This window comes from Cibotium barometz, chromosome 5, assembly GCF_041138505.1.
Source record: "Cibotium barometz isolate CiBa-2024 chromosome 5, ASM4113850v1, whole genome shotgun sequence".
Taxonomy (NCBI): Eukaryota; Viridiplantae; Streptophyta; class Polypodiopsida; order Cyatheales; family Cibotiaceae; genus Cibotium; species Cibotium barometz.
The window spans coordinates 51,207,010-51,234,062 of record NC_141050.1 but is presented as its reverse complement, the minus strand read 5'-3'; the positions used below and the strand labels follow the sequence as shown (position 1 = coordinate 51,234,062).

Genomic DNA, 27,053 nt, shown 5'->3' with positions numbered 1-27,053 from the left:
GGTGGTCTGGCCACCAATCAGTGGAGGTCAGTTACTGGTGCTTGCCCAGCTTGCCCTAGATGTGCAGGAGTTTCGGAGTCAGTTTACCATTGTTTATGGGAATGAAGGGAAGCACAGAGGGTTTGGTCTGCGATTGCACACCTCTTTGGTAGGATTAAGAGGGATGCTATCATTTCTTTTGGTTCTATCATTTGGTTGACACAATCTGGGCCTCAGCTGAGATTCGAGGGCACTGACAAGAGCTTGGCCATTATGGCTAGGCAAGGAGTTGCTCGGCAGTGTTGTCTTCAGGATTTGCCACTTTCACACTTTGTCCCTCCGGCACAGAGGTTAGACAGCTCTTGGGAGATTATTGCTAGCATCTCTGCCTGGAATATCTGGAAGGCTAGATGCACCGAGGCCATTGAGGGTACTCCCGTTCTTGTTTCTCAGTGTCTTTGCAGGATTTGGAGTGATATTATTCACACCATCATGGCTACCTGGGCCAAAATCCAGGGATCTTCGAGGGCTGCGGAGAGGAAGTGTGGCCAGTTTATGAGAGAGTGGGACATTGGTATCTGTTGGAAATAAGTGCACACCTCTAGTATAAACTTTTGTCTTGAGTCTTGTGTGTCTGCCATGTGGCATCTTATTTGTCCCACATATCAGCGTGGCTACTATCTCTTGTACTACACACCTATATATTGTGGGTGTCACATCATAAAAAACTAGCTTGTGTCTTGTCTACACTCATCTCAAGGTAACTCTTTGTCTTTCAATCTTGTTCTTATTTCACTTCTAGTCTTCTAGTTTCTAGCTCTTGTTTCCATATTTTTACATGGTATCAGAGCGAGGTTCCTCCCAGCCTCTTCAGCCCATTGCCTTCATCTCAGCCATCGGGCTGTCCTTATTCAAAGTTTTCATGGAGCTGCTACTGTTATCTCTCTTGGAGCTGCTGCTGCCCGTCATATTGGAACTGCTACAGCCCGCTGTACTGTTGCTGCTCTCCTTTGGCTGCCTTCTTCATCGACTCAAGGGACTGTCTCTGCCTGGGATTTATTGCGCATCATCTAGCTGCAGATCGACTTTCCTCCTGTTAACGAGCTATTTGCTGCATTCAGTTCTGCCATCGCTTCCTCTTGAAGAGTCTACAAGGTACTGTGCATTGTCTCCTTCAGTTTGCTGGTCAGTCCTTTTGTTATCCTCATATCTGCAAACTGCTGGTTCCTCATGCTTCGATGGGCTGTCACATGCTATGGCCTTGACAAGTGGTGAGAGAGCCGGCTTCTAAAAACAATTTGAATCTCTTCTTTCATTCATTTCTGCAATCTTGTAAGGGAATAGACATTGCCCTTGCATTTTAGCAAGAGGTAAGACCTTCCCACATGGCCTCTTCTACTCATTCTCTCATGTCTATCGACAAATTCAATGGGTCCAACTTTCATACTTGGCAAATCAAAATCAAGTGCCATCTTATGAAAGAAAGTCTTTGGGACGTCGTTCACCATGCTGCTCCCGAAGATTCTGACATTGAACAAGTTGTCACTTATGTTCCCACTGCCAAGAATGACAAAGCCTATGCTATCATCTTGCTCGGTCTTGGAGATGATTACATTCATCACATCTCCGACATACAGTCTGCTTCTCGAGCATGGATCACTTTGGATACCCTTTTTGGACCCCGCTCTAAAAACTCTAAGATTGCACTTATGATCTCATTCTTTGATCTATATATGCAGGAGGGAGCTACTATAGCCTCTCATGTCAATTATCTTCGCAGTCTTATGGTTCAGCTTGCATCAGTGAAGTCCCCCATCTCCGAAGATATTGCTATTGCTGTGCTTCTCAAAAGCTTACCTGACACCTATGCTACTCTTGTCACTACCTTCAAGTATCACAATAATCCTACTCTTGAAGGTATCATCAATGCTCTCCAAGAAGAAGAAAGAACTCAACAACAAAAGGTAACTGACACTGCATTTTTAGCAAAGAAAGGAAGTTCTAAGGTAAGAAAGCCTTGCACCCATTGTGGCAAAACTAATCATATGGGGAAGGACTGCTTCAAGGCTCATCCATGCACCATTTGTGGCCGTGATAATCACCGAGAGAAGGACTGCTACTCTAAACCCTCTACATCAGCCCCTACATCTACCTCAGCCCATGTTGCTACAGCATCTCCATCAGCAGATCTTGCTGTTCATTCCTCATATGATGAAACGTGGGCTTTCTAATTACTTCATCTTTCTTGTCTACCACTTTGACCACCGATGATGTAGGTCAAGGGGTTCTAGTGTCTTACTCATTCTGCTTTTGGACCTCTCTCGTCCCTACCCAAGAGGCAGAGATTGCCCTTGAGGAGGGGATGTCTTCAAGGTCCATCTATTTGTCTACAGTCAGTCTTCTGTCTATCTAGTCTTGTATGTCTGTCTATTTGTCTATCAATCTGACTATGTCTTGTTTTAGATCCATCTTGTCCCTACCCTTGTGGACCCATATGAGGATATCACTTGAGGAGGGGTGTCTCAAGATCTTTTCTATTTTGTCTTCTATCTTGTCTTTCAGTCTTGGTCTGTCTACAGTCAGTCTTCTGTCTATCTAGTCTTGTCTGTCTGTCTATTTGTCTATCAATCTGACTATGTCTTGTTTTAGATCCATCTTGTCCCTACCCTTGTGGACCCATATGAGGATATCACTTGAGGATTTATTTTGTCTTCTATCTTGTCTTTCAGTCTTGGTCTTGTCTTGTCTGTCTTTCAGTCTTGTCTTTTGTCTTCCTCCTAGTGTCCACTTAAGGAGGGTGTTGGAAATAAGTGCACACTAGGTATACTCTTTTCCTAGTCTAGTATAAACTTTTGTCTTGAGTCTTGTGTGTGTGACATGTGGCATCTTATTTGTCCCACATATCAGCGTGGCTACTATCTCTTGTACTACACACCTATATATTGTGGGTGTCACATCATAAGAAGTATCTAACACTCATCTCAAGGTAACTCTTTGTCCTTCAATCTTGTTCTTATTTCACTTCTAGTCTTCTAGTTTCTAGCTCTTGTTTCCATATTTTTACAGTATCTTTTTCACGTCCTCTCTCTCGGGACCTAAAACTTGCGGCGGTGCCCGAGGGACTAGGGCCCTTGACACACTTGTCGATACCATCAATGCATATTAAAACATTTAAACATGGCCACAGCCTTAACACATATCCATCATCACTTTGCATAAAACATAAAAGATGGACAAAACATCCACAAATGCTGAAAATGGAGCTTGCACGTGTGACACCGCATAGAGGCCGGAATGGGCCGACCCCCCCCCCCCCCCCCCTCTGAGTATTTTATTACCCAAGGAGAATAATATCATGTACAAGCTTTGAGGGCCTTACTCTCCCCACCGGAGATGCCGGATTATCCATATACAAATGTCATAACACAGCCCAACACGAGGCAACCAAGCCAGAACATAGGCTGTAGAAATGCCGAGCCAACAATATAATCCATATACCGCATACTCAATTTAGGATATAAGCTCTGTTTACCCTTCATTTTCCTGAGTCTAGCCTTCTCAAATCTCAAAAGCACTCAATCACCCAAATCAAAAACCAATGATCGACGGTGAAGGTTTGCTGCTTTCCTCTGTTTCTCGAGTCCTTTGAAGAGCCACCTTGACCTTTTTGTAAGCCTCATCCATATTCTCCACAAAACGATCTTCCTCAAAGATCTTATCTTTTGTCTGTAGGATCGGAGGTACTTTCTTCCTACCTTCCACAATCTCAAAAGATGCCTTACCTGTCGAAGTGTGAATGGTGTTGTTATAAGCAAACTCCACTAAAGGAAGATACTTTTCCCACTGTTCCTTATGATCCGAAACATAACACTTTAGAAGATCCATTACATATGAGTTGGCAATTTCTAATTGCCCATCTGTTTGATGAAAAGATGATGAGAACTTCAATGAAGTCTTCATGTTCTCGAACAATGCTCTCCAAAATAAACTCGTCATTCGGGGATCTTGGTCACTGAAAATAGATGTGGGCATCCCATGGTATTTGAAGATATTCGTCAAAAATATCCTCACCATTTGCTCTGCATTAATCCTCTTCCTGACTGGAATGAAATGGGCCTACTTACTCAAATGATCCACGATAGTCCAGATGCCATCATTCCCACTCTTTGTCCTAGGAAGATTAAAGATAAAATCCATAGCAATACTCTTCCACGGTCTATCTCGAGGAATAGGCAAAGGATGAAGTAACCCAGGTGTCTTTTGACGGTCATACTTCACCTTCTGACAAATGATACAATCACACGAACAAAAGCATCAGCATCCCTGCACATAGTAGGCCAATAAAAGAATGCCTCCAAAGCCTTCACTGTAGCCTCAATACCACGATGGCCTGCATAAGGCGGAGCATGGCATTCTATCAAAACCTTCTATCAACTGAGATGTGACACACAATTTGTCATGCATCATCAAAAATCCTTCCTTTGAGAGAATAATGATCAACTCGCTCTCCTTCGGTCAAACGATCAAAAATCCGCTCAAAATCTCAGTCGTGAGCATACTGTTCTCACATATCATTAAGTTCATGATGAAAGATGATGGAGACGGCAGGCACATGTAGACAAGGCATCTGCTACCACATTCTTTTTGCCATCTACATGAACAATCTGAAAGTGAAACATGGACAAAAAGTTTGCCCATCTCATATGCTTCTCTGAAAGCTTCGTTTGGGTAAGGAAATAGCGAAGAGTCTGATGATCACTCTAAACAATGAAATCAATCCCAAGAAGGTAATGCTTCCAAGTAGAAAGAGCATGAATAATCGCAAGAAGCTCCTTCTCATATACTTGTAGACTCCTTTCTGCTGGTGACAGAGTTCTACTCTCATAAGCAATAACATGTCCTTCCGGCATGCATCACACTGTACCACAAAAGGTTTATGAAGATCCGGTAAAACCAAAACTGGACCAATGGTTAGCTTTTCCTTAAGCTTGATGAAAGCTTCCACTTCCTTCTCTGTCCATCAAAATTTTACATCCTTCTTGGTCAGGTGATGTAAAGGTGAAACAATTTCTGCAAAGAATCGGATAAACCTCCTGTAATATGAACAAAGTCCTAAGAAACTTCTCACATCATGAATAGTCTGTAAATCCGGCCAATTCTTTATCGCTTCCATTTTCGCTGGATCCATATCCTGACGCCATCTTTAGACACTATGTGCCCAAGAAAGTGAATCTCCTGCATGAAGAATTCACTCTTCTTTCCATTGACAACCAACCTATGCTTTCTGAGTTCCTCAAAGACTTTGGTCAAATGCTCCCGATGCTCCTTCTCTGAATGAGAAAACACAATCATATCATCAAAGAAGGTGGGATTGAAAAATCCGATCCATCATCCTGTTAAAAGTCGCTGGAGCATTCGTAAGACCCAAAAGGCATGACCAAAAACTCATAAAGTCCAAAAGTTGACTTGAAAGTTGTCTTGTGCACATCTTCTGGTCTGATGCGAATTTGATGATATCCACTCTTCAGATCAATGCGACTGAAGTAAGCTGCTCCCTGTAACCGATCCAAAATATCATCGATTCGAGGTATAGGGAATCTGTTCTTGATGGTAATCTTATTCAGTGCCCTGTAATCAATACACATCCGCCAAGAACCATCTTTCTTTTGTACCAAAAGCACTGGTGAACAATAGGGCAAAGAGCTCGACTGAATCAACCCTTTGTCCAACAGATCACGCACTTGGCTCATAATCTCTTCTTGTTGGGCTGCACTCACCCTATAAGGTGGCTTATTCGATGGTGAACTTCTAGGAATTAAATCAATCCCATGATCCTCAGGCCTAGCAGGCAGCAATTCCCCTGGCAAAGCCTCTGAAAAACAATCTTGAAAACTTTTGAGAAAATCCAATCTTTCCTTATCCAACTCAGATAGGTTAGAATCTGTGATATCCTAATTCTCTTTAACAAACAATAAGTAAACATAAAGATTCTTCTTTATTAAACGAGAAATGGCCGAGGCCGATACAACAAGAATAGATTCCCCTTTAAGCTTTACACCAAGAGTGTGTTCCTTATTCTTATTAGTGAGAGAGATTTTCCTGTTGAAAGTATCTACTACCGCTTTAACCTTATGGCACCAAGGCATACCCAACAAAACATCACAACCCTCCAAAGGCATAATGAAGAAATTATCCTCTCTGTTCGTGTAAGTCTGCACACTAAGACGCAGTTTCCCAATGATCGGTGTAACCTCAACCGAATGTCCAAGACAAGCCAAAGTAGCCTCATGCAACACACCCATCTCCTCTAGTTTGATGCCCAACTTTGCTGCAAGCTCGGGAGTGATGAAGTTTGCACGAGCTCCAAGATCGAAAAAGATAAAACCTCCTGATCTCGAAGTCTTCCCCATGCTCTGCATAACTCTGAAGATACATCCCCTTGCTTCAATCCTATTAAGTCAGGTACTAGTCTAGCATACGGTTTCTGTTTCTTTGCTGTAGGCTCTTCCTGTGAGTCATCTGCGTTTTTAGGTGCTCTCTTTGGACACCTATAGTACCGATGCCCCGCTTCTCCACAAGAGAAACATTTGTTGCCAGCTATAAGCTCTTTCCTTTCTTCATCTGTCCTTTGAGGTAAGGGCTGAAATTTTCTCTTCTTGGATTGTCCCTTCTCTCGTGGTTCAGTGTTTTTGGTCTCTTTTGACTCCTTTGATGCTTTCTTGGAGAAGAGACGTTGATCCTTGAATCCTAACATCTGACCAGTAAGCATGGCATATTCAATCTGAGCATTTTCTATTATCTGAGTCATATTAATGACCTTTGTTTTGATGCAATAATCTCGAAGCTCCTTGGGTAACCCAAGGCAATAAGTCTAGACGATCATAGCTACTCACCTTGGGCTCAAAGCTAAGAAGCAAGTGGATCAAGGAAGTCATGAGTGATGATCACCAAATAAGGTAAAGAAAATAATGAAACAACATCAACACCAAGAGGTATTAAGCCTATTATGCATGCAATGTGTTTTTATGAAGGGAATATATATGGAGGGAAGAATCAACAACTATTTAAATTAAAATAAATGTTGAATCAGATTTCTTTAGGGATTTGTATTGTAGTCAAGCTCATTTGCTAAGTATCATCATAGTCAATAGAAACATGGATGTGTTCAAACTCAATCATGTTTCTTTGTGAAGTTTTACTATTGAGTGATCTTGGTGCCTTAATAGTATAAATGTTACTTTTTTTTTGTGAGCAAAGTATGTATTCTAGTTTTAATGAGGATGACTATTTAACTAGTGACACGGGCCTAAAGGATGTGACCGGTAGCAGAGCATCCCAAAATTTCTTGTTATATTCTTCCAGATTGTTACAATCTTTGGAATCTAATCGATGCCAAGCTGTCATAGCATCCACCTCAAAAGTCGGTGTCAACCATAAGGAAGGGAAGATTTGCTTGAACTCCACCCAAGTGCTAGGTGCTTTTCCCTGATAAAGAAGTGTCGACCACCATTGAAGAGCATTACCCTTTAGAAAAGAAGCTGCCTTTCGTACCTTAGATGCCTCTGTGAAGTTACCGCCAGAAAATGCCGCATCAAACTGTTGAATGAAGGTAAGAGCCTTCAAACGATCCTTTGCACCACTAAAAGTATCAAACTTTATTGCAGCACCACCCTCTTTATAATCTTTTGGCTTGAACAAGATTATCATAGGGATGTGGTTTGAGAAAAGAATTGCCCACAACATTAGATCCCATGCGCATCATACCACCTCCCATACCAGGCATACCAAAAGCACTTCCACCACCACCACCAAAAGTTCCATACATACCTCCTGGCATACCTCCATGTATACCTGGTTGCATACCATAGCTCCCAGTCATGCCCACGTTGGGTAGACCCGTCATGGAATGAAAGACAGAGCCTCCGCCAAAGTAACCTAGATGAGAAGTATTAAAAGGGTTTCCATGGATAGGTGGGGGAAAAGAAGAAGAAGAATCAAGGTATGGCTGAAAATTGGGGTAGATAGGAGCCGAATGTTGAGGCTTCTCAGACCCATGCTTCCGTGGTTTAGATTCAGCTTTGAAGTTTTGTGGAAAACGTGAGTCCTTCGCGAGTTCCATTAATCCCTCCATCAAACTCTGCATCTTTGCTTCATAGGTGGCGTCATCATCTTCAAGTTCTGGCATATCGGAAGGTATTTCTTGCTCGCTTTCCTTGTCTTCATCGAAGTAGTAGTCGTCCTCTTCCGAAGATAAATCCTTCATCTCCGCACTAGTTCCAGCCATAGAATTAAATGTGTCAACCACAGGCTTGCCCTCTTGAAGATTTTGACGATGAATCCCGGCAACAGAACCTTGAAACCGGCCTTCAGAAACTTGACGGGCGGTGAACACACTTAATCACACCTTAATCGCTTTATGAACTGGAATAATAAATTTGAAAGAAGAAGAAAATAAATAAGTGGAGCTAGAGTGCTCCTGCACAAAAGACCAATTGGCCCCAAAGCGTGGCGCCCCCGCAGGTATTTATTTATAACTCAAGGTCAGCGTAGCCCTTGTACAATTCCCGAGAAGATGCCTCCTTGTTCCACGGGGAGATCTCCTACTAGCTTTCACCCAAGATGTGTTGTGGGATACAAGAGCCTTGGCCCCTTATTTATACAAGTTTGGGGAAAAAAGCTATGCTTTTCCCCCTTGGAAAAATCTATTACAAAGGCTTTTTCAAAAAGACTATCCAATAGCTCTTTTTTTTTAATAAAAGAAAAACACAAGTAGCACTAGCGTTTTTTTCGAAAACCCACGCTGCTTTTCTTTTTTTTAATATATATTTTTATATATGGACTGCCCGGCGTTTTCTTCCCTTCGCTTTTCTCCCTTGCGCGATTTGTTGCCGCCCGGATGCTCATCGCGTGTAACTGCCCGGCGCTTCTCTTCGCTGCTGCCCAGCGCCCACTCTTGCTGCACGGCGCCTTCACTTCTCTCTCTCTTGCGCTTGTGTGCACAACGGCTGCAGCGCCTGCCACGTCAGCTCCCAATGGCAGCACCTGGAGTCTTGCAACCTGTCTATCCAGCTGCCAACTGCCACGTGTCAGCACCATACGTGCAGTCCAGCCTGTGCAGCCAGCCGTACCTGCACACGTGTCAGCTGCCACGTCATCTGTGCCACGTAGTGCCACATCAGCTGTGCCATGTGTCGGCTGCTGATTGGGGCTGAATCACAAGGTGCCTCAGCTGCTGTTTCCTGCAACAAGGTAAGAGAAAGACCAAAAACATGCACACACATGTACACACACACCAAACATGTATCTGAATCCACACACATGTACAGACGTACACATGCATTTACTGGATTAAACATGATTAGTGAATGCTTAAACATGCTTAAAAACATAATTACAATGCGTAACACAAAGAGGTAAAATACTCAGTCCTGTAACAGCCAGGGGGCTCCATATGCATAGAAAAGTGATCCACCTCTCCTGCACTGCACTAGAGCTCCATTGGAGGCACTCCCATTGGTCAGCAACCAGGATGAGCTGCCATGACATTGGTAGGATGAGGTGTGCCAGTCTCATGCCATCCTCCTCTAAATGAATATCCATGCCCACCTCCATCACCCAAATCGCAGTACCTGGAATGATGAAGTGGTCATCATCTGAGTCTTGGATTAAGAGGTGCATTATCCTGCCAGACCACACGGGTGGGCGTCCCTAGATATGAAGGGTCCAAGAAAACATATGCATAGTGTGAATTCAAAAAAAGAGAGTTAGAATCAGTGGAGAAACTCTTCAATTAATGGGATTAAGAAAGGGTGAAGAAGAGAGAAAACAACCAACAAACTGATCCCAGATCCCTGAATTCCATTCAACCAAAACCTTCAAGAACACACGCAATATGTACCAGTAGAGAAAAACCAGCCAAGCCTCTTCACAACAGTGCCCCCCATTGCTTTCCAGAAACAGCAGCCACGTACGTAATGGAAAACGTAACCATGGCCACCCAGCCACGTACATTTGAGGACTGCACTGCATCAGTGGCATCAAAGTCATCTTCCATAGCTGCATTTTAATTTATTTCTTCAGTGATTATCCTTTTCAGGCCAAACTTTTTCTCTAGTGTTCTTCCCACTTTCACCATCCCAAGTATCATGTCTAAACCTTCACGTACACCATCAACATCAGGCTGCAGCATTTGTGTCTGTTGCATCGGTTGTTCTTGGGGCTGTTTCTGGTTCTCTGAGTACTCCTCGTACTCACGACTAACCTGCCCCTTCAGCTCTTACTCCAGCCGAATAACAAACTTTTTGTTTTTCAGCCTGTTCTTCCTTCCATTTTTGCTCTTCTCAAACCATAATTTCCTAGGTTGTTCTCAGGAATATTAACCCCCGCAACATATACTTGTTCATCAGCCGCAACATTCCCCACAACAATATCACTTTCCTGAGCTTGCATCTCAGCTGCAATAAAACATACAGCAGCTGTATGCTAACAGGCTTCATATCATCTTCACGATTATGGCAAGCAATTTACCACAGGTGTGTCTATCTCGTCCGAATCATAACTTACTGTAGAAAAGGCTCCCTCTACACAATCCAAGGCTACCTCTTCTTTCATCCCATCCTTCATATTATATGTAACTTTCGTCCTCTCATCAAACGGTTAAATCCCCTATCACCCCATTTTGTACTGCATTGACTTGCCTCAACCAGAGCTGTCCCAAATGATGTGATACTGTCCCACAACCCCCCCCCCCCCCCCCCCCCCCGCGCCCCGGTTTTGCAAAAATGATATAAAAAAGGCCTCTCTGTAAACAGCCCAAATACATTCAATTTTTTACCATTCCTGTGCACTTTACGCATGCCTTGTAAGGCAAGACAGCAACACTATTCATCCCAAGCTTTTCTACCAATTGTTCAGTTCCCCTATGATCTTCATAACTCTCTCGACCGCAACTTTTGCCATCTTCTTTCTTCTGGATTTGCAGGTACTCACCACCTTTGCAAACTGGTGCCTCGGATCAGGGCTTAAAGCAAATCACAGTAGGATTGACACGTTGACTTCTACATCCCTCAAAATTGCCAGAGAATCATAACTTGGCAGCCCATTGTCTAAGTGGAAACTCCACAAAACTTATTTTTCAGCAAGAGACTTCTCTGCTTTTCCAATGAGCACATAGTCGCATAGAGATCTCTACATCTTCCCCATTCTCCTCATAACTTCCCTTTTCTACATAGACATTAGCCCTCGCTCTAGCTTCATCCTCCGACAATTCTGAGATTGTAGCCAGTGCCATTGGTTTCTCCTCTTCTTTCTTTCTGGCCAGCCTTGGACAATCAGCTCACACATGGCCCTTCTCCTGGCATTGAAAGCATGTGATGCCCGCTGTATCATGTATCGCACATGGCTCTCTAGCTTGGGTAGTATGTACCAAATGCAAGCCACGGAAGGCATATGATACATGGTTTAGCAAGGAGGAAGATATGAGCATGTGGCTGTTGAAATCAGATTGAGAAGCAAGAACCAGCTCCTATACCACATAAAAAATAAATAGGGATAGTGATCCCAATGTGGAATGCCAAGTATAGACCCCAATGGACATGAGATGCCAGCGAGCCAGCGTGATGCCAAGGGAGAATACCTGAAACGGCATGATTTTAGTTACACTGCTTTATGCAATGTGGTGCAGCAAGCATAGTTACTAGGGAACGCCGTTCCCCACTTCTGGAAGTTCCGACATGTGGGGGAACGTTCCAGAACAAGGAACGGCCAGGGGGAAACACTTCCCCACGTTCCGAAACGTTCCCCTGGTAACAGACCCAAAAACCCTAAAAAAGGGGCAAAATATTTTCAAAGAAAGCATTTTTCCTCTATTTTTATCTCTCAACTATGCATACACAACATAAATTTTCAAAGTTTTAGCCTATCCTACTTAAAATTCATCATTTAAAATGACATTTTTCAGAATTCCATTAGTTTTGTTTGCTAACGTGGCGTTCCCCCGTTCTCGGGGTTCAAAATGTTCCTGTTCCCACGGGTCAAAGCATTCCCCCGTTCCCGTTCCCGTTCCTTGGTAACTATGGCAGCAAGCTAATTATGTTGAGTGTTTCAAACAACACAACAGAGATCAAGCTAATTAAAAGAAATGCCTACAACTTTACTTGCAGATGACTTATGCCAATACTTACCATGCCAATTCCGAGGCCGTAAACCAATCTTCCAATAAGCAGAAGAGTAAAACTGGGAGCTCCAGCCTGTAACGCTGCTCCAAGGATGTAGAAGGCAGCTGCTGTGATCAACTCTCTTCGACGACCTTCAAATGTATAGCCACCAAGTTTCAGAACTTCCGTAAGGAATCTCATCATAGTAGAACTAGTTGTTGAACAATGTAAATACAGTGAAACTAAGTCCTCAAAAGAGAGATTCTTGCATAGTTGAAGTAGAAAGAAACCTAGAAAGTCTGCTACAGTAAAGGCCAAAAGAGACCCCACAAGGGCACCATACAGTGAACCGCTCTCCTGCATTATTGCTTAGAACAAAACTATTACAACATTGGACAATTATCTGCAGTATGACGGATCTACTTGGTAAAGGACACGACACATCCATGGCATATTTGCATCAACAGAGAAGGTAACGAAAACCAAGTGGTGCTTGTCTAGGGAGTGAATGCATTACCACAAGCCCAATCTGTACTGATGATAGATCGTACCAGTTGGTTCCACTCAATGAGGCAGACTGCATCATAACATAGAAACACTATTTGTTAGTAGATGTTGTAAACCAGCAGCTATACTAAAGACACAAACTTGGTCATGACTGAAATTATAGCAACAATAATAATGACAATACATTGTCATGTGCATGCCCTCATGGACATGGTCTTGTACCGCAGCCACCTAAAGGGTAGAGTTCAAGGGCGAGTTTGGACCAACAGGGCAGTGTTTTGGGCACCTGGACAAAGGGCTGCAAGGTGCCCATGGTCAGGACAGGTGTGGACAGCACTTAATGGTACATTGTATGGAGTCATGAATCTGTCCTGCAGGCTGACCAGCCAACCCTACAGCCGACTAGCCTTCATATGCCTATATAAGGGCAGGTCAATGGTCATTCGCAAGTGTTTGCAGGCCAAAGTATAAAGCAACAACAAAGGCATCTCATCAACACTTTGCATAGTCTTGCACAAACAGATCTTGGTTTATAATATGTGACATCATTGTATATTATCATGTTTTGGCAATATACATTAGATTATGTTTACATGGTCTTCTCTATTGTGTACTTATAGTTCATTAGGCATAAGATTAGCATCTCTTAATCATGTTTAATTTAGCATTAATCCTATTAGATTCCACAGCCATGTAACATTGGTATCAAAGAAGCAAGCCAGCCTTCTACTAGTGGCTTGTGTTTTCTAATTCTGAGGCTTTCTACATGTGCGTCAGGGTTTGCAGGGTATCCAGGTTTGCAAAGGTCTTGTGCATTAGGGTTTCTTGTAGCCACGTCAAGCATAGGTCTGGCATTTACGTCTTGCATAGGTCTTGTGCATTAGTTAGTTGCATAGGTAGCATTTGAGTCTGCATGTGCAAGGCAACTTCAGCATTTTCTTTTCATGGGTTCCATATTGGAGTACCTGCAAGGACTTGCTATCATAGAAACGCAGTACCATCAAGCACACGAAGTACGTGTTGCATGCACAGAAGCCTTGTTGTACTGATCCACAGCCCTAAGCCTGATTAAGAACCTTGATGCTAAATAAACAAGATTAAGACAAAGGAGAGAGGTTTGGTGTCAGGGTTTTCTTTATTTATATATGGTACAAAAAGCTTGATGAATGCTTGTACGTGTGTGGGCCTTGATCAACCCCAAGGGGTTGACCTTCTAGCCCCTTTCTACATGCTTCTACTGATGCTAGACTTGATGAAATGCTGAATGAATAAATGACTTCAGGTTTTTATATATGCCTGAGGTGCTGGTCGGCCAGCTGCAAATGTTGTCGGCATGCTTGGACCTGAAATATTCCTGAAAATCCCAATTAAATGGCTGTGCTGAAGGTAATGCTGTCCCATGTGCTGGTCGACCTCCTATAGACTGGCGCCTACTGCCTGGGACCCCCTGATGGCTGCCGACTGGGGTCCTAGACCCTCCATGATGATGATGGTGCTGAGAATGATGATGATGATGCTGAAGCAATACTGATGCTGATGATGATACTGATGATGATGAGGATGCTTATCTAACGGTACTTAATTGCTGCCTAATCAGGGATTAAGAATGTTCATGCTGAAGATTAGCCATGGCATGGGCATGCACGTGACAGTATGCCTAGCCTGGTTCGAATAGGAATATGAAGAATGCAAAGCCCGTCACAAACAAGAGGAAGAAGAAGGTGAGGCCTGTTATGACCCATGTTATTTGACGAATAATAATCATGGTCATTTAAATTTATATATTTTTTTTATGATGCCTATTTCTCATGAACACGTTAGGATTGATTGATGTGATGTCAATTGATTGTTACTACTGACGTGGTTTATGTTTATGAGTTTAGGTGATGAGGTGTGCAAGGGTACCGATTTAGGTGTTGCACAGTGCGAGGGTACCGATTTAGGTGTCGCACGGATGGTGGATTGAGTCATGGCGTGTGGACCGATCTCACAATATTTTGTGGCTGTATTATGGCATTTGATATTATTTTGACATCAGTGTGATGTGTGTGTGTGTGCACGCGTCAATTTATTGTCCAGTGTGCGTACGAGCACTAGTTGATTTATTTTGTAATGTGCATATGTGCACAAGTTAGATTATTGTATTAGAAAAATTGTGCAAACCTTAGAAGGTTTGAGGACAAAGGCTAATTAAATGGCAAAGTCCAAATATGGATGTGTACTTTATTTTTGGCTGAAAGCCTACTTTTGGAATATATCACAAATACCCACGCGAGAAGAAGCCACTCACGTTGGGGGGGGGAGATTGCACCCAGTCTTGTGTTGCCTTGTGTTGATGGTGATGTTTTTCTTTCTCTTGTCTTATGTTTTGTTATATGTTTTAATTTTCAATTTAATTCAAGTAGTTGTTTTAATATTTGATATATTTTATGAGTTTTTGATTATTCTCTTCAAGAAAATTAAAGGGTCCAGTTGCAGTGGTATCAGAGCTTTGGTGTAATTTAATTTTCTTGAAGGCGGTGAAAAGAGGTGAAAGAGACAAAAACAGAGGTGATTTTGGTAATTTTCTTGAATTTAAATGAAAGAAGAACACGTTTAGGGATTTTTGTTTATGTATGAATGAAATAAAGCTTGTTTTTAACCATTGGGTAATCAATCTCCATCAATCTATTGCCCAAAGGGTAAAACTAGGTGGAAAACCATTAGTGGGTTTCTCAAAACCATAAAACCACCTTCCTCTTCACTAATCCTCTTCCTAATCTGTCTGTACGTATTGAAAGAGCAAGCAGAGGAGCATGGAGAGCCATAATCAGAATTGCAAAACCTTTCCTTTGCTCAGTTTCTATAATAGAGGACTGAGAATTGTTCAAGTTGTTTTCAAAAAAGAAATTTACTTTTAATTTTTATTTACCTTCTCCTCCTCAGTATGCGCTGGGCGCAAATCTTAAAGTAATATATATATATATATATAATCCTTCTCCTCCTCCCTCCATCCGACGGCCTGCGCATCCTGAAGGGCAGGCCGGCTGCGCAAAATCCAGGAGGCGTGAATTTTTTTTTCTCCTCTTTCCATCCGACTTCTCTCCATCCCGGCGGCGGCCAGCGCTGCGAATTCGAATTCAGGGGGAGAGAGGAATTTTCAGCTGATTTATTGCTTAAAAGCTTTGTTATTACAAAGCTTATATTATCTAAAAGCTTTATAAGTTACAATGTTTATTTTTTATTTTTATATTAGATGCTGAATTTTCTTTTTTTTAGTGGGCTGCGTTCTAACGATTGACGTTGGGCATTGGCAAGCTTTAATAGTAAAGCCTTCATAAGCTTTTTAATAAGCTTAATAAATCTAATATTAAAAGCTTTATGAGATAAAGTTTAGTATAAAGCTTTGATATAAGCTTAGTAAAAAAAAAAGGGAGACCATATCTATAAATATATCACCTCTTCTCTAAATTTGGGTTAGCTGAGCTCTTCTCTAAATTTGGATTAGTTGAGCTCATAGTTTCAGGCTGAAAAATGCTTGAAAAAGCTTTTATTATAAAGCTTTGTTAAGTTTTTTTTTAAAATAAGCTTTGTGTAATATGATCTTTATGTAAGCTTTTTCACGAGTCGACCATGAGGATGAACTAACAATGATGATTTAGTAAAGTTACTTTAATTTTGCACAAGTGATTGAAGCTTTAATTATTCAAGCTTATTTTAAAGGGTACATGGATTATTTCTATATAAAAAAAAAATAAGCATTTGTGTATTGATCTAACTTGGCAGGACTCACATCTAGCTCGACATTCCATATGAGATAAGAAACTCTATCTTTTCTCTTGTTTTAAATTTTTCCTATTCTTTTAATTGTCAAGAAATGGGTGAATATCCGCACCATCGTACTATTCAGGAACAGCTTGACACCGAAGAGGTTATCGCACTCGACACATTAACCAAAGGTGGAGGTATGTGTAAAAAAATTATTTATTGTATACAATTTCTTGTTTGCTTTTGCATCTGTTAGAAAACTTTAGCTCCTGAAAAGAATTTTAGATACAGTGACCTAACTAGAAAGATCAAGACAAGATTAGTAAAAGTTATCTTCAAGATCTAGTTGCCCAAATATACAAGTAAAAATGATTACTAGACATTTCATAGAAGATTAAGACCAATTTGAAGATTCAAGAACCAAGCAAGTTTCTCCAGTCTTTGATTCAAGTTATCAATTGCTTCACCATCGAATTTAGTGATGATGAGAAAAGTAAAGAAATAGCTCTCAAGTGATTAGAAACCAAGCTTAAGTTGTATACCAATCACAATTACGAAGTTTATAACAATTCAAGTAAAGCTTTATCTAAATTTTCAAGTGTTCTAGTTTAAGATCTATCTGAGTACAAGATTCTTTCAAGTAAAGTTTTGTCTAAATTTTCTAGTGTTCTAGTTTAAGATCTATCCAAGTACAAGATTCTTTCTAGACCAAGAATTGCTCTAAGTCAAAGATATATTCAACCATAAGATTTAAACCCCTTAAGAACAAGATTTATTCAAGAATTGCAATTATGATTAATTAAAGACTAATCTCTCAATTTTTGTCCATTCAAGTATTTTTAATCTAAGCCAAGATTCATTACTAGTATATCAAGTTCTTGCTATCAACTAGGGCGCAAGATGTCTATCATTATTCAAGTTCTGATTTCAAGTTTAAGATTAAGCTTAAGATCAAGATCCCCTTTAGATTTCATTGTTTACAAGTAAAGATTCACAAATTCAAGAATTATAAACCTATTCAAAGATTATAATTTTTGAAATTTAGTTAGACAATTACAAGATTAAGATCAAGAACGAATCCCCAGAATTCATCAAGTTATTGACAGCAATGTAAGTGATTATTTTTTCAATCTTAAGTTGATAAGAATTTCCATTTCGACCTAATTCATTTTTGGAATAAGACTTGTAGACTAATTTTGAGGATAGAGAAAAGTCATGTCAGAATGAAAGTTTCAGAGGGAATTAGCTACTCCGTCTCAAACTTCTGTTCTTAAGGTAGTGTCGTGTGGAATTAATCTATGGTATGGGACATTAGATTGGTTTTACATGCCTACCCCAGACGTATCTATGTCTTCTATCTTTCACCAGCGAGTGTTTGTATGTGGAAGGTACCTCTGTGGTATGGGACACTTAGATCCCTTTTACATGCGTTCATTTGTTTGGTTTTATTTTCAGAAAATGTTTGATGTGATGATCTTATCCTCCACTTGTGCCATGAAGCCATCCACTCATTGATTGCGCAACTAAGGACAGTTGATTCCCAACAGGGGGGACTGTTATGACCCGTGTTATTTGACGAATAATAATCATGGTCATTTAAATTTATATATATTTTTTATGATGCCTATTTCTCATGAACACGTTAGGATTGATTGATGTGATGTCAATTGATTGTTACTACTGACGTGGTTTATGTTTATGAGTTTAGGTGATGAGGTGTGCAAGGGTACCGATTTAGGTATTGCACAGTGTGAGGGTACCGATTTAGGTGTCGCACGGATGGTGGATTGAGTCATGGCGTGTGGACCGATCTCACAATATTTTGTGGCTGTATTATGGCATTTGATATTATTTTGACATCAGTGTGATGTGTGTGTGTCAGAGTCACACGGGGACGCGGGGACGGCCCTTAGGGACGCGGGATGCGGGACGGCCGGGGACGGGGGGGGGACGCGCAGGGGACGCCGTGCAGAATGGGGACGCATACAGTCGTCCCGGGGACGCGTTCCCGAAACGCGGGACGGGTAGGGGACGCAGACAGGGGACGCAGACAGGGGTCATAAACGGTCAGAAAACGGCCAGAAACGGCCAGAAACGGGCAAATTTCCAGCTATAAAAGAAGGCACACTTTAGGACTTTTCTCCACGCTCAAGTTTGAAGCTTCAAGCCTCATTGCTCAAGCCTCAAGCTTCCAAAGTTCCAAGTTCCATTGTCCAAGCCTCAAGGCCCAAGTGGCAAGTTAGCCCTCTCTCTCTCTCTATACTATCTACATTGTGCCAACTTCCAAGCCATCTCTCTCTCTCTCTCTCTCTCTCTCTCTCTCTCTCCAAGTTCCATGATCCATCCCTCTTGAGACTTGCAAGCCTCAAGAGTCAAGCGGCAACTTGCAACTCTCTATTGCACCCTTCTTCCCTCTCTCTCACACTATCATCATTCATGGCATCTCAAGGTGAAGGCGCCGCCGCCACATCTTCCGTTGCGGGCTCTTCACGAAGGAGGCCGGCGGTGCACACATGGTCATGGTGGGATGAGGTCCACTACACTAGTCGTGGAGTGGGCGGTGGTTCAAGCCTCAAGGGCATGGAATTGCATGATCTATTGTGATCTATCATCTATGATCGATCTAGTATCTCTATTTTGTACCCACTCTTTTTTGTAACCCTCACTGCCCATGAGGCATGTACTTATCTCTTTGTATCTATCAGACTATCAATCACATAATCAGTGTGCCATCGATGTTTTATTAGCGCATTTTGCTCAAAATGACTCTTGTTTTTTTGTCTATTCGGTGTAAAATTTTGTTCAAAGTGTCTCCCTATATGTATGTCATGCATACAACTCCTAAATTGCTTTTAAAAAAGAGGTTTTTTTTTGCCGTTCCCGACCCCGTCCCCGGGACGGCACTTCCCCGTCCCCGTCCCCGTCCCCGTCCCCATGTGACTCTGGTGTGTGTGCACACGTCAATTTATTGTACAGTGTGCGTACGAGCACTAGTTGATTTATTTTGTAATGTGCATATGTGCATAAGTTAGATTATTGTATTAGAAAAATTGTGCAAACCTTAGAAGGTTTGAGGACAAAGGTTAATTGAGGACAAAGGCTAATTAAATGGCAAAGTCCAAATATGGATGTGTACTTTATTTTTGGCTGAATGTCTACTTTTGGAATATATCACAAATACCCACACGAGAAGAAGCCACTCACGTTGGGGGGGGAAGATTGCACCCAGTCTTGTGTTGCCTTGTGTTGATGGTGATGTTTTTCTTTCTCTTGTCTTATGTTTTGTTATATGTTTTAATTTTCAATTTAATTCAAGTAGTTGTTTTAATATTTGATATATTTTATGAGTTTTTGATTATTCTCTTCAAGAAAATTAAAGGGTCCGGTTGCAAGGCCCAACTCAAGGGAACACTTACCAAGGACCTCGTCTCTTGTGAGGAAGAGCTTCCAACAATGGAGGAGCACATGACCTCAGAGGGTGAAGATCCAGCAAAGGTGCAGTTGCTAGAGGTGTCGTTGCCAGAGCCACAACAAGGCCAATAGCTAACCGAGGAACGCTAGGTATGTCTCTTTGAATTGAGTATGTAGGAGAAAGAAGATTAGTGTTGGAGCAATCCTAATCACATGTGCATGATGATATACAAAAGTAAAGAGAAGTAGAAGAGAGAGACTCTTACCTAATCTACTCCTACTATGTATTACTAAATGAATAAGTAATTACAACGATTGGCAAAGATCCAAATTAGATCTGAGCTCTAAATGCTATGCATAAACTGAATCTTAATGTCCTCTGTGCATTTATGGAAAACGCTTATATGGAGATGTACTTGGTCGATCTAGATGTCGTGACTGCATGCCCTTGGTCTTGGCTCTGTTGTCCAAGGTCTTGGCTCTACAACTTTTGTCTCTGAATGCTTACAAATGACCCATGGCCTCCCTTTTCATAGAGATCTTGATAGCAAGTTGTATTCAAGTCGGCCAGCCCTTTCAACACCATAAAAAGCTATAAAAAATGTCATAAAATGTGTTCCTATTGTGCCCAATACTTGTCCCAACAATTGATGCATGTCCTAGGCACATCTGGGCACCTATAGGGTTGTCAAAACTGCTCCAGACTGCCCATACACGGCCCAACTTTGCCTCTAAGGCGTAATCATGTCTATGTGGCACCGGATAAAGGTGTGCACGTGAAAGAGGAAAACAAGTAAAACCATTCTTACTCAAATAAAATATGCCATAGATATTCTAAAAAGGTTTAGAATCAAAAGATCCAAAGCCCATTTCAACTCCAATACCAAGCTTGATAAGCTAGATTCAACTCCAAAGTTTGATGCAATGTTGTAAAGCCAACTTGTTGAAAGTTTGACACCAAGTACATAGGTTGCAAACCTTATCTTTTGACTCACATAAATCCATAGTCACAAGAAACGTTTTGAGGTTTCAAGGTTTCGTAGGTTTTTTCAAAAGGTTTCATCCGTTGCCAAAAAAAACGCTCGAAAAATTATATACATATACATATCTTTCAGAAACCACTAGAATATGGTGTTATCCCACACATTCCAAGTATTGTGATTTCTGTTTCGGCTAGGAATTGTAGAATGTGGGATCGTAATAATGGACCAAGAAGATGAAAAAGATGGGAATTGGGATAAAGAGATGGGAGAAGAAGTGAAAAGAAAAAAAGAAGAGGAGGAACTTAGGAAGAGAAGACTAAGAAGAAGAAGGAGAGGAAGTGAAAGAAGGGAAGAAGGAGAGGAAGTGAAAGAAGGGAAGAAGGAGAAGAAAAGGGAAAGGAAGGAGAGGAAGAGGAGGAGAAGGAGAGGGTCCATGGGCACACAAATTGCTACTACAAAAGGATCTACTCAAGGGGGGGGGGGAAAAAGCAAGGAAAAAAAATGTTAAATAAATGCGAAATTTTTTTCCCCCAAAACTTTCTTGACCAAGAGGTTTCAAGGTTTTTTAGAAAAGTTTCACTCTGAAACATTTCGTAGGTTTCAAAATGATGAAACATATTTTTTTTTGTGACTATGCACAAATCACACACAACAATAAACTAATGCCACATGGCACACACTTATCTTATCCAAATATAAGGGTGTATTCACACCTAGGCAGGTGTTCGCGCACACATACATATGAACAACGTCACACACACACACACACACACACACACACACACACCAAAATAGGGTGGACACACATATACATAGCTAAAAGTGTGTGTTCATATTTTTGGATGACATATTGGTATTTTCAGCTACGGTTGAGCAGGAAGAAGGTTTTGAAGTTGCTAGAAAGTAATGAGCTCTATGTCAATGAGAAGAAGTCCGAGTTTTGTCTATTTGAGGTTCACTACCTTGGATACATAAGCAATGCCGAGGGCATCCGACTTGAACCGGCCAAGGTGGCCAAGATAGTCAATTGGGAGATACCACAAACAACTTACGATATCCGATCCTTTTGGGGCATATGCCAAGTATATTCCACCCACATCGACAGATTCTCTGAGCTCTCCGCAGACCTTATAGATCTACTTAAAGGTATCAAGACTAGAAGGCAACGGATCCAAATGACTCCACAAGCTTTGGAGGCATTCAAGAACCTCAAGGTGGCTTTGTCAGAAGCTCCTTGTCTAGCGCTTGCCTCGTGAGACAAACCATTCCAAGTAATCACCAATGCGGGTAGCATCGCGATTGGAGCTCTGTTACAACAGAATGGCCATCAAGTAGCTTACATGTCCCGTAAGTTACTACCCACAGAAAAGAATTACTCGGTCTATGATTGGGAACTCCTAGTAGTAATTCAGACCCCAAAACATTGGAAGCATTTCCTTTATGGGCGAGAATTTAAGGTTCGCACTAACCATCAAGCATTACGCTGGATTCAATCGAGTACCTTCTAGGAAAGGCCAACCCAGTGGGCCGATGCTTTGAGCAAGAAGGAAACCATGACTCTGATTAGGACTAGATAACATAAAGCACATGTACATGGATTCCGAGAAATTCGGTACAAAGGAAAAACAGGCATTGGATGCCACAGGACCATGCCACTTTTTGATATGAGATGGTTAACTTTTCTACAAAGGCCGCCTTTGTGTCATGAAGTCGATCAGGGAAGCTCTTCTCCATGACGCCCATGACGCCATCACTGGTGGTCACAGGGACATGAATTCAACTTTGGAGAAGCTAGAAAGGTAATATTATTGGCCAAGAATGAGGCGAGATGTGTTCACTCATGTGCAACACTGTGATGTTTGTCAGAAAGTGAAAGGTCCTCATGGGAAGAAGATAGGGTTGTTACAGCCTTTATCCATTCCCAAAGGACCTGTCCAAGATATATTGATGGATTTTGTCACAAATCTACCTCCCAGTTTGGGTAAGCGTGATACTCAGTGCTTAACTATTGTCAATAAATTTAGCAAATTTGTTATGCTTATTCCATGCAAGGCCAATGTGACCACCGAAGACATTACTCACTTGTTCATTCGGCATTGGTACCCAATTGGTGGGATTCCTAGGACCTTAGTGTCAGACCAAGATGCCAAGTTTACCAGTCATTTCTGGAGAGCGTTGTTTGACAATTTTGGTACTAAACTGCACTTTTCCAATGCATTTCACCCATAGACAAATGGCCACACAGAAATTTACAACTAGTTGGCCTTCGACGTGCTAAAAGTATTATGTCCACAATCAGCAAGGGAAGTGGGAATCATATTTGCCTTTAGTTCAAGCAATTTTGAATGATTCATTTTCCTCCACTATTGGCAGGACTCCTTATGAAGGAGCATTTGGAAGACCATTTCAGTCGCTATTGACCAGAACCTCGTCTTCAATTCCTGAAGCGAACAGATTGACGAAGCCTTACCAGGAGATCTTGGAATCAGCCAAAGACAAGCTAGCTAAAGCATAGGAGGCCTACATTCGCCAAGCCAATAAAGATCGAAGGGATGTGAGGAGATTGGGTTTATCAAGCAACGACTGAAATAGGTAGGCAAGCAATGCCCAAAGTTATCGTTCAAAAGCTTTGGACCTTTTCCTATCCAGAGAAAGATCAATGAGGTGTCAATGAAGTTGAAGCTACCTCTGAGCTCTGGACTATACACGATGTGTTCCATGTCAGTTGGCTAGAAGCATATGCATGTCCAATCTCTTCAGAGATTAAAGATGAAGTGGAACCAGACATTGTTGACGAAGCTGAAGTGATGGTTCCCGAATGGCTCCAGCCAAAAACAGAGACAGTTCCTCACAAAATTTCAAGACTGAGAGACTCATGAAGCAATTTGGCTTGACAAAGAATTCTTCAACAACTATCAAGTTTTATTGACAGACTATCTAGAGGCTATGTAGCTTCCGTCAAGTTAAGCAGAAGGGGATGTCATGTGCATCCCGCGCTTGGATGCCACGTGGACATATCCATACAACAGATGTAGGACCTGGAGTGGAAACTAGTCCCATCTGAGCCCCAGTCCGGGACAAGTCAGCAAGGGTTCCACTCTAAGCGTCCAAGGTCAGGTGTACAAGTCCCTTACATGGTCTTGGTCAGGTGTGCATTGTCCTGCACATGAAGCAATGCTAGTCCATACTGTGAGTCTCCCTCTGGAATGATGTCAGGTGTCCTGAGTGTTTGGTTTGCAGCCAGAAACTAGGCATCTATGTAGGAAGCATGTAGACGCATGCAGGAGCCCTTTCGGCTACCCTAGGAGGGGATTAGTATCCCTTGAACATGGGCACGGGGTAGGCCTTAGGCCACCCCAAGGGCCCAAGAGGCCCATGTCCTTTTCCCACCAGCGTTTGGAGTGGCCAGGCTTTGGTCGACCAGCCCAAGAAAGGGCCTGGCAGCCTGTCAACCAGCCCATGGGGGCTTGGCCAGCCAGCTGACCAACCTTGGAGGCAAGCCCAGCCAGGCGGCCAGCCCCAAAGTGGTCTGGACAGGCCAGCGCAGTCCTAGGCAGCAGCCTGGACAGCATGCGCAGGGCGGCCAGCAACACTGTGAAACAAGCACATGATTAATGAAAACAGGTGGTGGGAGAAATAATAACAAGCCGACTACCTCAAGGACCCACCGACCGGTATTAGAAGGGCCTATAAATAGCCAAGCATAGAATTCAACCATTCACAAAGGGTTGCTTAGTGACATTAGACAAAGCCACCGAGCTATGCAGAGCCCGATGCCCCCAACATAGTAGCCACCACGGTCCACCCACGCTCACGTCACCTCAGGAGGATCAAAGCCATCATTTCCCACCACCGCCGCAAGACTTTCTCCCACCTGTCACCCTCACTACATTGGGTACCATGTTGTAGCGCCCTATGTGGGATATTCTTGGCTGATGCGAGAGCTTGAGGCTCTTTGTTTTTTTCATGGATATTTTCTTTTAGTTTTACTTTCACTGCCATGATGATGTATTCCATGGACATGATGTAACATTTTGGTCTCATAGGTCATTTTGGCCTTTTGAAGACGTTAATACAACTTTCTTTCTTTCTTTCTCTCTCTCTCTCTCTCATTGGCAGGCCACTTAGGTGTACAGTGGCAATACCACATACCAGATTGACTTTGCCAAAAAAATATTCATTAATACATTTTTTAACCTGGTTGAAAAACATGATAACCCATTTTCAAATCTATAGAAAACGCTTGATTTACTAGATCATGCCTTAATGTTAGAGAGAACAAGCAACAGGATACGCAAAAGACTTGAATGATATTATAGATGATGACAAACCTCGACGGATAAGGTGGCAGACGACGTGGCGCCTATGTCATAACCATAGAGGAATCCTCCCAGGGCTGGAAAGAAAAACCTGAGTGGTTTTTGCCATCAAGGAGGTATTGATCAAGGTTAAGTCAAGGATTATATAAATGAAGCCCCCAACAATCTTTCTTGAATTTTTCTAAGAGCCCAAGGCTATGTCAGATGGTTGAAAGCTCATCAAATGAAAAGAATCTGCTTTTTTTATGTATTGTTTGAAAGAAAAATAAGAAAAAATGTATAGGACTTACGGTATGATGACAGAGCTCCATTTGAAGGTGTTGGAAGTGAGCTTTTCTCGCGGTTCTGGGGACTCGATGAGCTGCGTGTAGGCATCGGGATCCGCCTTCATGATCGTTCTATCTCTGAAACCCTAAAAGCAAGCTTGTATATGGGTCCTGGGTCTACCGATATCCTCTCTTCACAGACAAGCTTTCTCTGCAACGACAAAGGTTTCTGCAGTCCGCACGTGTACCAAATGCTAGCATATGTACTACTTATATACGCAACGAGGGCGCGCCCCTTGTGGCCCACGCAACTCTCTCCCCAACGTGCGTTGCGAGCACGTGCGTCTCCCTTGACTCGTAGATCTTAGAATTAGAACTATGGTGAGGTGACAACTTGTACAGAAAGAATGATGACAATTTGACAATCCTCAATATATATATATATATATATTAATAATATATGGTACCAAAATGTTTTTTCCATTTCTATTAAATATATTATTTGAGATTTACAAAAATAAGAGTATTTTTTAAGGTTTCTTAAATTTTTTTAGTATGTAATGATTAATGCTTGAAAAAATCAATGAAATGATGACCCTCCATATCCTCTTTATTTAAGGCAATAAAATGATGACCCCTTATACCCTTTCCATTTGCATGCATTCATCCATATCCTTTCTATTTGCATGCATTCATCCATATCCTTTCTATTTAAGGTCTCACAATTCTCTAAGTGATTTTTTTGTGAGCTTTTGCATGTGAGCTTTTTTCCAACTCTCAAGACCATCCACCAAGCTTATAGCATCAAGATCAACACCATAGAAACAACTACCACTCAAGATGGTTACACATAACCTACATTATTTAAGGGGGTACACTATATTTGCCTATCTAACATAACTTACAGTATTTGAGGGGATACAATATATAATAATCATACAATGAGGATAAGATCCAATCCTCATTTCACTTCAATATATATGGGTGCTAGCTCGTAGTTTAATCAACATCTAATTCCTTTCTACAAGCCTTTTATCATGAGATTTTTCGAGCATTGGGGAAATTTGGAACATCCATGCTTCCATATATATTCAATACCTCCATTAGGCAAAATTTGGACTCAAAAAGGGGCTCTCTAATAAATGCCATGTCAGTTTTTTCTATTTAAAAAAATGGACTAATGGTTAAATTTCTACAAATCAAATCAAAATTTAACGTAGATTATAGATTGGGAGTCTACTCTTCAAGATCTTTCCAATGATGGACAATTTTACATATTCAAGAAGTTCCTAAATTAGTGTTGATATGACATGTTAAAGGCTGATTGTTAAATTTTTACAAATCAAATCAAAATTTATCAGAGATTATAGATTGGGAATCTACTCTTCGATCTTTCCAATGATATATAGCATGATAGGCAATTTTGCATATTCAAGAAGTTCCCAAGTTGGTGATGACATGTCCAATTTGGAAACTACTTGAATATGCAAAATTGCCTGTCATGTTATATATCATTGGAAAGATCTCGAAGACTAGATTCCCAATCTACAATCTCTAATAAATTTTGATTTGATTTGCAAAAACTTAACAATCATTCCATTTTTTTTTAACTAACATGGCATTTCTTAGAGGACCCCTGTACAAATTTCGCCTAGCATCAGGACTTGGTTAATGCCCATAGTTAAC

At 41.6% G+C, this 27,053-nt stretch overlaps 1 protein-coding gene across 3 annotated transcripts in view; it reads right to left on the bottom strand.

The window, feature by feature from the left end:
- The window catches only part of LOC147638613 (D-xylose-proton symporter-like 3, chloroplastic), a 44,117-nt gene extending 18,421 nt beyond the window's left edge, over positions 1-25,696 (bottom strand). The window contains exons 1-5 of one of the 3 annotated variants that reach the window (XR_015265947.1): positions 25,392-25,696; positions 25,114-25,192; positions 12,652-12,711; positions 12,425-12,491; positions 12,162-12,286 (exon numbers count right to left, since the gene is read on the bottom strand). Coding sequence is in view for 2 of the 3 variants with exons in the window: in XM_086798530.1 (XP_086654656.1) it covers positions 12,162-12,286; positions 12,425-12,491; positions 12,652-12,711; positions 25,114-25,192; positions 25,392-25,492 (432 nt within the window). In the remaining variant the exon portion in view is untranslated. The remainder of the gene's footprint in view (positions 1-12,161; positions 12,287-12,424; positions 12,492-12,651; positions 12,712-25,113; positions 25,193-25,391) is intronic. The other 2 variants (XM_086798530.1, XM_086798531.1) reach the window with 2 other exon arrangements.
- Positions 25,697-27,053: the final 1,357 nt, after the last annotated feature.